Source organism: Pristiophorus japonicus, chromosome 8, assembly GCF_044704955.1.
Source record: "Pristiophorus japonicus isolate sPriJap1 chromosome 8, sPriJap1.hap1, whole genome shotgun sequence".
Lineage (NCBI taxonomy): Eukaryota > Metazoa > Chordata > Chondrichthyes > Pristiophoridae > Pristiophorus > Pristiophorus japonicus.
The window spans coordinates 119855302-119872541 of record NC_091984.1 but is presented as its reverse complement, the minus strand read 5'-3'; the positions used below and the strand labels follow the sequence as shown (position 1 = coordinate 119872541).

At 40.8% G+C, this 17240-nt stretch overlaps 1 protein-coding gene across 7 annotated transcripts in view; it reads right to left on the bottom strand.

Annotated features, from left to right (window-relative positions):
- Positions 1–17240, bottom strand: part of prrc2c (proline-rich coiled-coil 2C) — a 99179-nt gene that overhangs the window by 37410 nt on the left and 44529 nt on the right. For 6 of the 7 annotated variants that reach the window (XM_070887364.1, XM_070887369.1, XM_070887368.1 and 3 more), the window contains exons 7-16: positions 17077–17141; positions 15973–16106; positions 15803–15893; positions 9604–9790; positions 8669–8755; positions 7800–8469; positions 5602–5774; positions 4642–4939; positions 3549–3759; positions 771–2984 (exon numbers count right to left, since the gene is read on the bottom strand). In XM_070887364.1, the coding sequence (XP_070743465.1) occupies positions 771–2984; positions 3549–3759; positions 4642–4939; positions 5602–5774; positions 7800–8469; positions 8669–8755; positions 9604–9790; positions 15803–15893; positions 15973–16106; positions 17077–17141 (4130 nt within the window). The remainder of the gene's footprint in view (positions 1–770; positions 2985–3548; positions 3760–4641; positions 4940–5601; positions 5775–7799; positions 8470–8668; positions 8756–9603; positions 9791–15802; positions 15894–15972; positions 16107–17076; positions 17142–17240) is intronic. The other variant, XM_070887366.1, reaches the window with a different exon arrangement.

Sequence of the window (17240 nt, the reverse complement as noted above, 5' to 3'; positions counted from 1 at the left end):
TTACGTCTCCCCAATTTTTAGCTGGAGGAAATTTCTACTTATCCAGTACTGGAAGTCAAGTCGGACAACCAGTGCGCCAATTTAGAGACAGTGGAGAGGTGGTGAGGTAGTCCTGGGCGATGTCCGCATACATGTGGAAACGGAAGCTGTGAGCCCACATCGACACAAATCAGCGAACCCACAGCGACTGTTACTGCCCATACGCACATGGAGCTGGGTGGTGACCGTGTGTATTTGCTTTGTATAGAGCCAATACAACTTGCAGAAGACAATTTTTTTTCTGGATTTAAAACCAGAGGGGGAAGAACAGCATTTCTGCATCATCCAATTTCCCCAAAGTAATCTCTTTCTAATGCTACAATTCTGATAGCGACAAAAATGTAACACACACGATAAAAGTGAGCATCGCAGCACGGGTGGGGAAAGAGGGTGGTCACTTATGACGACAAAAAAATATGGTGCAAGAAAAACTCTCAGCTTGCTATCAATTAAAGTTTGGTCAATATTTATGGCAAAGAGAAAGTTAATTTTAGGCAAGTTACAATTATTTGCCAATGAGTACCTTGAAAAACATATGAATTGTGGGCTTAAGGGCTTCAAGCTGTCAGAAACCACTCAAAAGGTGTCTTGCTAAACAAGTCTACCGTGGTTCTAAATGGATTGAACAAACTGCCAAAAAATTGAAATGGAAATGCCATGTATAGTGCAGTCCAACAGGGTTTAAGAAATGTCCTTAAAACTATTAGGAGGAAAATTGCCTTTTCACCTACCCTCTTCTACCAGGCTTGGTTGACAGTCCACTGCGTCTTTCATTCTTGTTCCCAGAATAATTTCTGTTGGACTTGTTTGCTCCACTGTTGCTTCGACGATTCTGTCGATCTGCACCTGGACGTTGGCTGGAAAAACTTCTCTTTGCAGCATCCCTCTTTGGAACGAGGCTGCTTTCTCCAGACTTTGTTGCAACCTGCAGGTTGACATCTGCCGTTTTCTTTTCGTCTCTTTCACGCCTCTCATTGAAGTCACTGCTTTCAGAAGCAGTCTCCCATTCTTCGTTCGCTTGATCTGAAGAGTTCTGATTGGACAGGTCTGGTGATTTGCTCCCAGCCACATCCAAGGAGTGTGTGTGTTCCTGCAAGCTACTACTGGTGGCTGCATGGGTCACTGTAGTTGCAGTGGTCTCATTCACTTTAGCTGCAGCTTCTCTTTCTTTCAAGCGCCTGAATCTTGGTGGCTTATCTTGCCTTGGTGGCCTTGTGGGTCTTTGCTTACGAAGCTGCTCTCTGCTCTGGTCAAATTTACGCTCTGATTTAACAGGTCTCCTATCAAAAGGAAGTGTTTCAAAATGGTCTACTTTTTTTGTTTCCCCATCATCTCTTCTGGATGTCTCTAACCTAGGAGGCCACATTGAATTAGGTGGTCCTGGCTTCCTCATTGGTGCAGATCTTGAGCCACCACGGCCTCCAGCACCCCTACCACCGCCTCTAAACATTCCCCCCCTTCCACGTCTTGATGGTTCACCCCTGGGAAGAAAGCCAGGTTTTGGCTTTGAGTCATCCTCTTTTAAAGGTAGCTTTTCTGATGATCTATTGTCAACCTTAAAGTTGCTGTCCGATCTAAACGACTTTTGAACGGGTTTACTGTCTGGCCTGCCTTCTTTCTTTGGGCGCTTCCCTTTAGTTGGATTTTCTTTGTCAGAAATTGTATCACTTGCACTTTCATGAGCTTCGGTATCAGAATCTGTTTCAGACCCATGTTGTCTGCGGCGTTTCGGAACCTCTTCAAAATCAGAGCTTTCACTACGTGTTTCGCTCTCTTCCCTTTGCCTAAATGAAGGTACACTCGTCACATGTTCTGGCCTCTGCCTTGGCTCTCTGTAACGAGGATATTCTCTACTGCGGCCTCTTCCACCACGTCCACGGCCATTATATGAACCTCTAAAGCTGCGCCCTCGAGAATAAAATTCTCCACGACCTCTTCCCCTATATCCTTGGTCAGGAAACCAGTCACGTTGTTCTCTAACGTCTTTCCGATAGTTACGTGGGGGCAAACCAGAATCCCTCCTGGCAGGAAACCGGTTATCAATACGAGGCCTTTCGGAGATCTGATTCTTAGCATGTGGTTTCTCCTGCTTCTCATCTTTTGGTACTTGGCCTGAAGCAGCTTGATTGCTTACAGTTTTACTAACTGATGCAACTGGTGGAAGTGTCTCACTTTTATCTATTAACGGCTTTACATCCTGGCACATCTTCTTAACCACTGATGCAGAACTGTCTGGAAGAGATTTTTCGGGTTCTGTTTTATTGATTATTTTATTGATTGCCTGGGGCGGTTCTTTCCTTTCAGTTTTAGCAGCTTTATTACCTTTGATTGGAATAGAATGCCGTTCCTCTTTTTCCTTCCTTTGTTCACGTTCTTCTTTCATATCTCTTAACACAGGTTTTTTGATTGGACCAGAACGTCGCACTGGCCTCATGTACCCTTCATCTCTTCTACTTGAACCTGGTCTAGGGCCCCAACGGGTGTCATACCTTGACTCTCTTCTAAATGGCTTCTCATTCCTCAGTCCCTCAAATGCTTTACTTTCTTTTTTTGATTTTTCTTCTTGTTTGTCTTGCTGATCTTTTGGTTCAACAGACCGGTTTTGTACTTTAATTACAATTGGCAGCGAATCACTCTTCTGATCCTCCAACTTCAGTGAATGGTTTGACCCAAGAGATAGATTTCTCTTTAAGACTGTTCGAGTTTCGCCCCGTAATGTTGGTTCCTCCTGTGAGCCCCGAGTCACAGCTGAATCCACAGATTTCAAGTTCACAGAGTCAGCCACTTTGTCAGTTTGCGTATCTTCCAGTGATTTTTTGGTAAATTTTCCCTTTTCTTCATCTATCTTTTCCCTCAAGAGTTCTTGGCTCAAGTGCGGTGACAATTGCCTCTTTTCTGTGGAGTAAGCAGGCATCTTTCTCTCTTGTTCCACAACTACCTCAGACCTAAAGATATAACAAAATGATTAAAGCTGCATGGGCAGGCGTCAATGTTTAGGAGTGCCAAGACACAATGTTAGAACAGTGGAACACCTTTAACCCCACACCACTAAGTCAGCAACCACATCTGTGTCACTGCGAGGCATTGCCTCAATTTCTTATTCAGCACAACTCATGATTTCCGTAATGGAGGCTTCCTTCATCACCCTGTTTGTTGGGTGCAGGCAGTCCTTGCTCAGCAAGCGAGCCTGCAGAGCACTGGCAGGCTATTTGAATATGACAGGACATCACATCTGAACCCCATCTTGTCTTCATCCAAAATATCCAGCAGACAATATGAATAATGATTGACAGCAGAAAGCCAAGTGGATTTTACTTCCCTCTCTCCCACATTTCCTAGCCCAAGAAAGCCACTTGGTCAAATGATAGCCAGACTGGCAATAAAAACACTGAGATTAATAAATTTAGCACAGACCAGAACACGAACCCATCAGGGGTCTTTAAAACAAACTATTAACTTCAAAATAACTCAAACATTGCTCTTCATGGGACTCGTACCACAAAACCCACCTTGAATCTTTGGATTCTTCCACTACTACTGGAGGGGTAGTAGCTTGCTGTGGTTCTGTATGAGGATAAGGCTCAGAGCTCCACACCAGCCGAGGCTCTGTGGACTGAATGGTGAGATCCCTAGCTGGTCGTGACAGATGGTCAAATGATTCAGACCCTGAACCAGAATTGTCGATCTGATCTCTTCTCATTAGTTTTGTTGGCATCATACCTATAATGCACAAGTCAGAAGCAATCATTTTCAAACAGATTTCTATATTGATTGTACTGGAAATAGACATTGTTAATTACAGTAAAATATTAAACAGCAACTTTTACTTTAATTTTTTTTTGCAAAATTAGATTTTGGCCTGTGACTTCATTTTTTTTAAAAACAGCTAACTGTCCAGAAATACTTACCAAATCCAACCTGAAATGAGAAAAGGAGTACGTACTAATGGATCTTTAGAATCCCTCTAAAAAGTTTAGAATACAGATTTTGAATATGAGATGCATGTAAAAACAGGTCTTAAAAACATTATGTAGGACATGAAAAACATTAATCTAATCCTATGAAACAGTAATTCAGTCTTTCTGAAAGACTTAATTTCACATTCTGTATCCTACAGATGCCTTGATATATTGAATGCGTGATATCTGTAATCTACTTTGAAACTTACAACTGATATCAGAACATAAGAATTAGGAGCAGGCTATACGGCCCCTCGAGCCTGCTCGGTCACTCAATAAGATAATGGCAGATATATTGAAGTATTAATGCACAAAAGAGTACATAATGCTTTAACCAGCATCAATTATCCACAGCACTGAGACAATCCCAGTTCTCTTGAAAAAGGTGAGTTTGTGATTTGATTGATGGACTCAATTTTGTTTTGTAACATTTTTCTGTGAGTGACTCACGCACAGTTAAATAGTGTAGGCTGTCATCTTTTAGGGCAAAAATCATGGAAGAGTCCAACTGTTTGTCTCCCCCACTAGTTCAAGGATGATGTACGAGGAAAAAGGAAACAAAGCAGTTAAAAAGCAAACCATGGCCACACTATGTTCAAGATAAAACTATCATACCAAACACAGCTGCTTATAAATTACTAACCAGGGTGCATTTGTGTCATGTCCATTGGTGGCCTTCCAGACATCATACGCGGATCCATGTAGGACTGCATCATAATCCAACGTGGATCAAATCCCATGGAAGCCAAGTGCTGATGATGAGGTGGGGCTAAGGGAGTCTGGTATAAGGGCCTGTGCTGTGGTGGAGGCACAGGAGCTCCAGAAGGCTGAGGCTGGGCCGGTGTTTGGGTTTGAGACTGGGTCGGAGTTTGGGATGGTGTTTGTTGCTGATGGACGCTAGGTGGTTGCTGCTGCCATTGTTGTTGCTTCATCATCTGCTCCTAAAAAAACCAAACTTCATTAACAAAAGATATGCATACCAAATCATGCAGCAATTTCAGTATATAGATGATTAGGATACATTAAAGAGAGGTTTTAGTTGCAGCACACGCCACTATTTACAATTGCATATTGAGCTGTACAGCGTCTCCAATTTTTTGTTGTTTGAATCAAGAACTCCAAGGTCAGGTGCAGCACAGGCAGCTATAGAGTAGTCATTTTTGCTCTGCCCCAAACTCAAAAGTGAATCTCCTAATGTAGTAGTGTGGGCATTCCTATGGGCCAAATTAAATTGCCTACTTCATGGTGAATGAGCACAATTTTATGTCAAAGACTCTGACATAAAATTGATACCAAATCATTAAACAGGTACTTGGAACGAAGTTCCGACTCCAGAATTCAAAGGCAAATTGGGACTTGCTGTGCAAGAAAGCTGTAGGAACCTTGCAACCAGTACTGCCAGGTTGTGCTAGATTCAAACTCTGGTTCTAGATCAAAAGGACAGCATTTTAAAACAGCTGGTCCCTTGATTTTTCAAGTGCTCATTAACTATCATAGAATTAGACTAAAGAACCCAAATTACATCAATGCTGCCCTTTGAAACAGCAAGACAACAGAACAGCCCAATTCTCTTAGTTGCCCGACATGTCAGCCTATTTCCTACCTGCTGTCGCTGGAATCGAGGTGGCAGTGACTTCTGAAACTGCTTTGAGTAACCCGTGGGAGCAGCAGGCCGTGTTTGGGACCCCAAATCACCATCTATGTCATTTGGTGTTTGAGTAACCTCCTTCTCGTTGAGAGTACTGTCCAGTTGATCAATAGGCTGAGAAGCATCATCTGCCAATATAGAAATTCAATATTGTTGCTCATTTTCTGCATAGTAACTATACTAGGCTAGATATATCAAAGCTAACAATCTTTATCTGATGTGTAGAATTTTAAGTACAGGTTAACTTTGAAACTGCAAACATAATGAAGTAAACTCTGACTAGGTGGTGATTAGAATACTGTATCTATGTTGTTTTACTGAGAGGCCAAAACTACCTCTCTTTTTGCTTTCTTCGCTATCTTGGATGCATACTATTCTGGTATACACAAAGAAAGAGATACTTTTATGCAAAATGCAAAGGAAGCATGAACCCCCCCTCCTGCAGAATATTCTTGCTCATGTAAACAGAATTATGGATGTCCTGTAAAGTAAATGCTAAAATACTGTGGCTAAATATAGAACATAGTGTGCTACAAGTATGTACCACTATGAGCCATTTCCAGAATTCTAATAGTCTTTGCTGAGGGACCTCGGAAAGGCACGTTGTGCAAAGGGGTTCCCACAAGCTCCAAAGCAAAATGGACACCTCACCATACAACTACAAACTAAAAGACCATAGCAATTTTCAATCTGTGCACCAGCACCAACTTGTATTTATATAGTGCTTTAACTAAGTAAAATGTCCCAAGGTGCTTCACAAGAGCATTATCAAACAAAGTTTGACACCAAGCCACATAAGGAGATATTAGGACAGATGACCAAAAGCTTGATTGAAGAAGTAGGTTTTAAGGATTGTTTTAAAAGGAGAGAGATGTAAAGGCATTTATGGAGGGAATTCTAGAGCTCAGGGCCCAGGCAGTTGAATGACCAATGGTGGAGCCATTAAAATCAGGGTTGTGCAAAAGGCCAAAATTAGAGGAGCAGAGGTCTCAGTGGTTCACCACTATGCAGGAGTCCAGAAGGCAACAGAGAACAAAAACACAGGAAATGGAGAGAAATAGGGAGACAAAGCATCCCAACATGTAGCAGGATCAGCACAAAAATATACAATAAACAAGCCAAACTCTGCAGAGGAGGAATTCCTGTCAGAAAGCCCATGGTACAAGCATTGACTCAAATAAATTGGCAGTAAAATCTCTACAGCTGCAAACCCATGTCAGACAGGTTTTCATGCAGCAGCTGACAAAAGCCTCTGAATCATACAGGTCACCATAACTGTCACTATTGGCTGCAAGAGGTGCAATAATGCTCATTAGCACTCTGCTACAAAGAGGAAAAGGGTGCAGGTCTCCCCACTTTGTTCCTCCTCATCTGATTTACAATTAAACAAAGGATGCAGGACCTCCCAGCAGGAGAGAAAGTAAACTGGAGATACACCTCTTTGGTAGCCAGGTGCAAGGGCCACTGGGGATGGTCTAGCAGCAGGACACACACTTTCCTTTCAGCTATAGAGATATTAGGCCAGGAACATCGGTGGGATATATCCCAAATAGAATAGATGGCATATGGCCCCTCTTAGAGTATGAAAACTCCAATCTGCCCCTTCCTGGAGCTCCAAGATGGAGAACACTTTCGTATTTTCCAGCTACCATTTTGGTGATGGGTAATTTGGTAAACCCAACACCATCTCAGAAGAACCCTTTAAATCCCTGCACCCCCCAGGAACTGCTTACTCTCTCCAGTCAATAAACAGTCTTTATCTCTTCAATATACAATCCCACCAGCATGTGTGTAGCTATCAGGAAACTAAATGCTTGTCCACACAAAATTCTGCAAACATTTGAACACCAAAAAATGTAAGGCTTCTGGAAAAAAATCTCTATACACACCACAATAAAAATAACACACTCTCAAAATAGTGATTTAAGTTAGGTCATTAAAGTTTAATTGCTTAGCTTATTCTGGACTTAAGTTTCCAGTACTGCTAGGCTTCGGGATTCTCCTGTCTATCACATACCTAATTAACATCTATTGATATTTAGGCAATGGACTACTAAAATTAAACTGTGGTTGAAATAAAACCTGAAGCTAGAATCCAAACACTCCAAAGAAAACAAGGCCACCCACAAAATGTTTAAAAAAAAATGAAGTACCTGCATCAGTTTTAATGCTGCTCTCATTTTCTGTTTGTTGTGCTTTAAAAACTTCGGACTCACTCCCTGGCTGCTCCTCCTCTTTTTCATTTCCCTTCTCCTTTTCCTGTTCTTGTTCTTCTTTCCCCTGCTCCTTTTCCTGTTCTTGTTCCTTCTTCTCTGGTTCTTGTTCCTTCTCCGGTTCTTGCTCCTCCTCCTTCTCCGGTTCTTGCTCCTCCTCCTTCTCCGGTTCTTGCTCTTGTTTTTTCTCCTTTTCCTGTTCTTGTTCCTCTTGTTCTTTCTGCTTTTCCTGTTCTTGCACATTGTCTTTCCCCTTTTCATTTTTGTTCTCTTTTTCAGTTTCCTTTTCTTTCTCGCACTCCATGGCCTTTTCTTTCTCGTTTTCTTTTGCCTTTTCTTTCTCCTTTGCTTTTTCCTTTTTTTCTTTTGATTGAGTTCCAAACTTTTCATCAAGTTTCTTGAGTTTTGCTGCACAAGCTGCTAACCGTTGCTCCTCCATTCGGCGCTCCTCTTCCTCGCGCCGCTTTCTAGCTCTTTCAACTGCTGCTGAAACATCGGATGTCGATGGCTTTCTTCTTTGCCTCCAAGCTTCATCACCTTCACTAGGCATCACAGGTTTGCTAATGGGAAGCTTTCCTGGCACAATCTGACGATTTGGAGGCGGTGGGTGCTGTGATTTAATTGGAAAGAAATAAGGCAAAAATTGCTCACTTAAGTTACTGTCCAAGTACTTCAAACTGACCTAATTACCAAAAACATCTTACTATACTAAATAAAAGTGGCACACAGCATCAACTTAATTTGAATATGAAACACTTCATTGCTCTTTACTGAATTCTGATTTTTTTCTTTCTTATTGTTTAAATTACCTGTGAAGCTGGTTTCTGATTGACAGAAGCATTTCCTGGTCCACGTAATTCACGTGTTGCAGCTTGCACTGATGTTCGTCCCAAAACCTAAAGTATTTAAAAAAACAGCCTTTTATTCTAAACTTTACACCCAAAAACAATTGCAATTAAACCTGGTCAACTATCCAAGTGTCAACACATGAGTATTTAAACATATATAGCTGAAAGTAACTAAGTCAGGCACCTTCCCAGAACACCAGCAGAACTTCAATGACTTTCAGGGTAAAGAATGGGGCAGGATTCTAAGCATTTGCGTTAGAAAGGTATTAAACAATTAGTGGGGTAAGGCATGTCTGCTACATTTTTTTCAACAATCTTCCAATGCATTCAAGGAAAATTAGTGATCTATTCTCATCCATCAAACTTTCCTTGTGGTCAGAGTAAAATTTACAATCCGAATTCGGGGGAACTTTAGATTCTTTCAGATAGAATGCATTTCCTTTTGATTCAAAACAGCGTTCTCATTAGATTTTCACAGTAGAAGATACATTTACCACTAGGGAGGCTTATTAAAATAACTAAAGCAGTGAAGTCAAAATTGTGTTGGGACTAAGTGTACAAGTGGAGATACATGCTATCATTAACCATCAGCACGTGCGTATTTGGTCCATTTAATATATTTAAATTTATTATGGCTTATGGCATCAGAAATGTGGAAATGAGGAAACATACATGGCTAAAAAAAACCTGTACAAGTCAAGGATAAAAAAAAGTAGCAGCTACGTCAACATATTGGTATGCCCAATGAAATGTTCTTCATCGGCTGCAAACCACGTTGGGACGTCCTGAGGTTGTGAAAGGCGCTATATAAATGCAAGTCTACCCTTCTCAGAAGGATTCTATTGCCAACACATCAAAAGTGTCACACTCTCAATGAGATCTGAACTTGAGCCTACCTGACGATCCGGCGGTGGGCCTCTGCTGGACAAGCTCTTGCTGTTCGGTGACTGTGGGGCTGCCTGCAACGTTGGAATCTCACCCGATGAACCTTTACCGCCGGGACATTCATCGGTTTCTTTCCGACCATCAGAACTCTCTGAAGTTCTTGACCCAAGGTGTTCTGCTTTGATGGTTTGTTCATTCCTGTCACCCCCCAAAGAAATAAAAACAGTAAACTCCAGCACTCTCCAAAACATTGCATCCCAACAAACTAAAGCCACATGGCTGTTGCCACATCCATACATTCCCCTCCAATTGTGCATCTGTTGTAATTCCAGATATTGGTGACAGCATTTTTGATTTTAAACCAAAATAAATTGAGAGCGAAGCTCACCTGTATCATTCCACATTGAAAATAATTCAAAAATAAAGCACTGAACTGAAAATTAGCCAATTTCAGTGGGGTAAACGAGACAACCCAGATTAACTGATTGTCAACCCTCTTCCATTTTGTCCAAACAGCAGACCAACAGTGGGAGATAGTTAAAGAGATTGATATGGTACAAATTAATTACATTCTAACTAGGAGTGATGGATGACATGACAATAGTGTCATGGATAAATAGAGGGGCTATTGCAAAAATAAGGTTTAAAATATGTGCTAAATATAGTTGAAGTAATAGTAGAAAACTATGAAAGGTAGCAAAGGAAGCAAAAAAAAGCAACATTAGGATCGCTAAGAAGACATATGAAAGATGCATGGCTAACAAAGGGAAATAGCAAAAGTTTTTATAAGCATTTAAGAAGCTGACAGTGAAGTTAAAATAGTCAATATATTTTAAATGACTGAAGTGAATATTTCTTTAGGATATTAATTTGCTATTCAATTTCTGCAGTATAACCAGTCAACTTTCCCTTTAAGCTGTGCAGTGCTCTGCAGATCCCATGCAGCTGGCGAGCCGGCTTTTAATGAGTAAAACCACACGTGCAAAATTTTGAATAGCCGGTGCAGCCCGTTAAAGGGGCTGCACGGGCCAAAAAAAAAATTAGAGGGAACAGTATTACCAAAGATTTTGAAGTTAACATCGCAGAGTTACTCGAGAAGGTATGGTGATATGAGACTAACAAATCTCCTGGGTATTACGAGATACTTCCTGGAGCTCTGAAGGGCATGAGGGAAGAAATTTATGATATGGGATTACTGAACATCATGCAGCAATCATGCATTGTTTCCATAGGACTGGAACAGATAAAAGTAGCACTTATATTATTTAAAGGCAACAAAACCGACCTCGGTATCAGAGCTCACTGGCATATCAACAAGTTAAAACTCAACGTACTTATACAGTAACAGTCTGCATGGACTTAGATGATCCTGATAAATCTCAACTTTTGAGGATGTTACAGATTAAGTAAATAGTGCCATTCCCCATGATAGCTTATTTGGACTGCCAAAAAGCTTTGGACAAAGTTTCATGCGGGCTATCTAAATAAACTAAAAACCAAAATAGAATCACACCACGAAAACATATTCTAGCTTTAGAAAGCATACAGAACAAAAGTATTAAGACTGACCTCATGTAAAGGGAAGATTGAATAAAGAAACTATATAAACTTTATAGTTTAGAAAAGGTGGTGCTTAAATGTGTAAAGTATTAAAGCGCTGAAATTACTGTTGGCAGTATTAACAAATGCTTATATCTGTTAACAGCCTATTTAAAATAGACAGAAGAATGTCAGATAAACACAAGTAGTTATCTGCAAATATTGCCATCAGTAATTTCTAGACTTAAATATTATAGATAAGGTTCACACTTCAAAGTAGGCCAGCAAAGTAGGACCAGAGAACAGAAAGCTCAGGAGATTAAAGAGTTTTTCCAAAAAGCTATGAAGGATTTTGAATAGGGAAATAATATTTTGGCTGGGGGGTGGGCGGGGAAGAGAGAAAGGGGTCAGTAACAGGTGTGAACGATAAATGAGAAGGGTTTGGAAAAAACCCTATAGACCGAGAGTGGAGTATGGAATGCTTTTCCACTTAAGGTTCTTAGCAGAGGCCATTGCATCTTTTAGGGAAGAATAGATAAACAGAAGAACATACAGAAATATGAGGGGAGAACAGGCCAGTGAGATTTGTTTTAGATCACTCCAGCAAAGTCGGCACGGACACAATGGGCCTTCTGTGATGTAAACTTCTACTGTTTTAAAATGGAAATGGGTGAAAAGTGAACTTGCACATCAAGAAAAAATTCATTACTCACTGAGCACTACTCAATGAGGCACTGAGCAAGATACAAGAGGGGGGGGGAAATTATTCAAACTGACAAATAGAATTTTTATTTTGTGAAAACATGCATATCATGTACATGCATCATTTTAGAGATGTACCTTCAGTGAAAAACTGTAATGGCTTCTCCCTTTAAATGCCCTAGAGAGATTTGATCCAGAATTAAAGAAGCTATTATCTTTGAAAGAAGTATTTTAAATGCTAATTCTGTGATCAGCCACACAAAGGTGCTGTTTGGAATCAGTGTCAAATGATTGTTTGTACTTTGGGTGCTCTGGCATCTGAATTAACTGCTAATGGCCCTCTGTTCCAATATTGCTGAACAAGTGAAGAGCCATAAAAATGTAGTTTAGGAGTGGTGTCATTATCACAGGCTAGGAAACCATTGCTGTTTTTACGACAAATGCAATCAAACCAACAGACCACATGTAACGTAATTTGGTGACTGTATTACAATGTATCCTGGATTGTACTGAAATGTACCTCAAAATGTAAAGCAAGCAAATGTATTGAACGGAACTGCCGTCAGCATCCAAATGTATTGTATGGAATTGCTGACCGCATCCAAATGTACTGAACTGCTTTCCAATGTATTGTGCAAATTTTTATAGGAATAAAGTATATTTTGAAATTTAAAAAAATCAAACCAACAGGTGATGTGTCCGAACTTAAGGATTTTTATCAAGGTCTTCAGTTTTCTATTCAACATACCTACACGATGTAAAACGATTGCATACACATCCCCTAAGATTGTGTCTTTCTAAAAGTTAGTCAAGAAAAGGACCACAGATTCACTTTGAAACAGTTTGTCTGTAATACAAGTTAATTTATTGTACTATATTGCATTCTTGTTTATTTTTCTGTTTCTATGCTATGCATCACTTGTAAATAAATCTTGACAGCAGTGTTATAGCCTATGTATAGCAGCGTTGTGATGTGATGCTACGTTCCATTATTTTGGTGATGTTTCCAGTAGGCAATACACCTTAATTGGTGTCAACTATAGAGCTGGATTATACTAAGCCGAATATAGCAAAGAATAAAGACATAGGTTTCAATTTATAAAAGGCCCGCTCATGGAAACAGTCATCTAGTCTTTTACACAAGTTGGAAATAATTAACTGGCAGGGAGATCTATGTACTTCTGTAGAGTGGGACTGAATTTCTGCTAGTAGTGACTAATCTAGTGCTTGAGAACCAGGAAAATGTCTTAAAAAAGTAGACAAGTTTAAACGTTAGTCAAGGATAAGTGAACTTTGGAAGTCTATTTGGAACTGCACTATTAGAAATACCAGGGAGAGGCAGTAACTTTTTAAAAAAATGCTGTAATTTTTAATAAAATATAATGCAAGTCAATAAAAGAGGATAACCAAAGAAACAGTAGGGCCTATTAGAGACCATAAAAGTAGTGTGTGTATGGAGGCGGAAGATTCTTAATGAATACTTTGCATTTGTTTTCACAAAAGAGATGGGCGATGCAGACATTGCAATCAGGGAGGAGTGAGAAATATTAGATGAAGTAAGAGAGGAAGTATCAAGGGGTTTAGCAGCTTTGAAAGTGGATAAATCCCCAGACCCAGATGAAATGTATCCTAGGCCAAGAAGCAAGAGATGAAATACATCATCATCATCATCATAGGCAGTCCCTCAAAATCGAGGAAGACTTGCTTCCACTCTAAAAGGGAGTTCTCGGGTGACTGTACAGTCCAATATGGTAATTACAATCTGTGTCACAGGTAAGACAGCCAGTGGTTGAAGGAAAGGGTGGTTGGGGAGTCTGGTTTGCCGCATGCTCCTTCCGCTGCCTGCGCTGGTTTTCTGCATGCTCTCGGCGACGAGACTCAGAGGTGCTCAGCACCCTCCCGGATGCTCTTCCTCCACTTAAGGCAGTCTTTGGCCAGGGACTCCCAGGTGTCGGTGGGGATATTCCACTTTGAGGTTTTGAGGGTATCCTTGAAATGTTTCCTCTGCCCATCTGGGGCTCGTTTGCCGTGAGGAGTTCAGAGTAGAGCGCTTGCTTTGGGAGTCTTGTGTCGGGCATGCGGATAATGGCCTGCTCAATGGAACTGGTAGAGTGTGGTCAGTGCTTCAATGCTGGGGATGTTGGCCTGATCAAGAACATGGACATTGGTGCGTCTATCCTCCCAGGAGATTTGCAGGATCTTGCGGAGACATCGTTGATGGTATTTCTCCAGCGATTTGAAGTGTCTATTGTATATGGTCCACATCTGAGCCATACAGGAGGGCGGGTATCACTACAGCCCTGTAGACCATAAGCTTGGTGTCAGATTTGAGGGCCTGATCTTCGAACACACTCATCCTCAGGCAATCGAAGGCTGCGCTGGCGCACTGGAAGTGGTGTTGGACCTCGCCGTCGATGTCTGCCCTGGAGATAGTAGGCTCCTGGGAAATAGCAGAGGCTCTGACCATCTTCCTGCAATTTTCCAATCCTCTCTGGCTACAGATGTGGTGCTGAGGATTGGTAAGGTTGTACGGTTGTTTAAAGAGAGAGAAAGGGATATACAGAGTAATTACAAGTCAGTCAGCCTAACCTCTGTGGTGGGAAAATTATTCAAAAAAGTTGAGGGACAGGATAAATCTTCATTTAGAAAGATACAGATTAATCGAGGACAGTCAGCATGGATTTGTTAAGGGAAGGTCGTGCCTGACTAACTTGATTGAATTTTTTGAGGTGGTAACAAGGAGGGTCGATGAGGGTAGTGCGTTTGATGTAGTGTATATGGATTTTAGTAAGGCTTTTGATAAGGTCCTACATGGCAGACTGATCATGAAAGTAAAAGCCCATGGGATCCAAGGCAAAGTGGCAAGTTGGATCCAAAATTGGCTGAGGCAGGAAGCAAAGGGTAATCGTTGATGGGTGCTTGTGTGACTAGAATGCTGTTTCCAGTGGGATTCCACAGGGCTCAGTACTAGGTCCCTTGCTTTTTGTGGCATATATCAGATTTAGATTTGAATATAGGGGGTATGATTAAGAAGTTTGCAGATGGTACAAAAATTGGCCGTGTGGTTGATAATGAAGGAAGAAAGCTGTAGACTGCAGGAAGATATTAATGAACTGGTCAGGTGGGAAGAACAGTGGCAAATGGAATTCAATCTGGAGAAGTGTGCATTTGGGAAGGGCTAACAAGGCAAGGGAATACACAATAGTAAGACACTTTAAAGTATAGAGGAACAAAGGGACCTTGGAGTGCATGTGCACAGAGCCGTGAAGGTAGCAGGCCAGGTAGATAAGGTGGTTAAGGCGGCATACGGGATACTTGCCTTTATTAGCCGAGACATAGAATACAAGAACAGGGAGGTCATGCTTGAACTGTATAAAACACTAGTTAGGCCACAGCTAGAGTACTGCATGTAGTTCTGGTTACATTACAGGAAAGATGTGATTGCATTAGAGGGTAGAGAGGAGATTTACAAGGATGTTGCCTGGACTGGAGAATTTTAGCTACGAGGAAAGATTGGATAGGCTGGGGTTGTTTTCTTTGGAACAGAGGCTGAGGGGACACCTAATTGAGGTGTATAGGATAGGAAGGACATATTTCCTTTAGCAGAGGGGTCAATAACCAGGGGGCATAGATTTAAAGTAATTGATAGAAGGTTTGGAGGGGATTTGAAGGGAAATTTTTTTCACCCAGAGGGTGATGGGGTTCTGGAAATCACTGCCTGAAAGGGTGGAGAGGCAGAAACCCTCACCACATTTAAAAAGTACTTAAATTTGCCCTTGAAATGCCGTAACCAAAAGGCTACGGACCAAGAGCTGTAAAGTGGGATTAGGCTGTTTTGCTTTGTCAGCCGGCATGGATAGTGGGCCAAAATGGCCTCCTTCCGTGCTGTAAATTTCTATGCTTTTATGTCCAGTAAACAAATTTTATAGCTTTGAAGATTGCACATGCCACTTAGAAATTAAACCATACCAGTTTTCATTGTTTTCCCTTTGCATGGCCGCTCCCTCATCCTCATCACTGAAATTGAGTTTCTCTGTATAATCCACCTCCGACTGTGCTCCTGAAATGCAAGATATATACAATTCAACACCACAATTTGGGCTTCTGCTAAAAATTGATGAAACATATTTCCGTTTTACCTGCCCAGCCGTCATCATTTTCGGTGTCCAGTTGGTCAAGCTCCTTCAATTCATTAGCGCTAATAATGGAGGGTCGTTCAAGAAGGTCCTGAGACCATTGAGAATGCTGTTGCCTTCCGGAACCACTTTGGTTCCTAACCAGTATGGGAAAGGTTTGGGAGAAAAAAAAAGTTAATAGAAAATCCAGACTAATTGATAAAAAAAAACACACATTTGATGAGAGAAACATAACAGTTAGAAGTGTTATAGCAATCTCAAACCAAGAACCAGCACAGAACTGATAACTCAAAAGCACGACGGGAGGGGATAAAGGAAGAGACCAAAGCTGCTGCAATATTTCATACACCAAGGAAAGCATGCAGTAACTTAAGGAGCTACAAAGAGCCTTATATAAAGTGGCTATATGACATTCAGTGGCATGCAACCCAGAGATTTAAAAAAATTAACTCATTGGATAAGGGAATGCCGACTAAGAGTAGACAAACATTCAGGTTTAATTTTAAATGCATGCCATTTTTGTTAAATGACACTTTAAAAAAATTAATACATCTCTGGATAATATCCATATTTAACAGCTGGTTCCCATCCCCTCATTAGATTGAATAAACATGAGAGTCAAGCTTTAATACCATCAGCTGCCTGTCAAATGGGTACTCTTAAGTGTATACCACTGTGCAGCTCTAGTTTGCTCAGTTTAAATAGTGACCCTAAACAGAGTAGGAGCTTCATTTTTGAGGGGGAGGAGACACTCTCTTCTGGTAGCAAAACAGAAATACTGCTTTAACTTCAAAAGACAAGATAAAGCTAGTTGCGAGAGAAAAACAAATACTGGAAAGCTGAAATTATAATGCTAGAAATGCAAAGCACATCAGGATCTGAAAAAATGATAGACTAATGTTTCCAGCAGAACGATTAATCAGACGACATTCAATTCTAGCATTATTTTATTTCAGATAAAGTAGATGCACAAAGAGACAAGACAGCTGTCTGCACGAAGTTAACTTTCACTTAAAAAGGATTAGTTGCCTTGTAAACAATGGTGGACATCTGAATAAACTGACATACATCACTTGTGGTAATGTTCAGAACTTATAGTATACTTACTTGGTATTTGGTGCTGGATACTGTAGTCGATGTGGCCCTTGCATTTTAGAAGATGCGTGCGACAACTGAAAGTTGGTAGAAAAAAGGCACACCCACATAATTGATCCACTAGTTTGATTATAAATTCATAGACAAGATAGGAAAATTACTTTTTTCTTCATAAA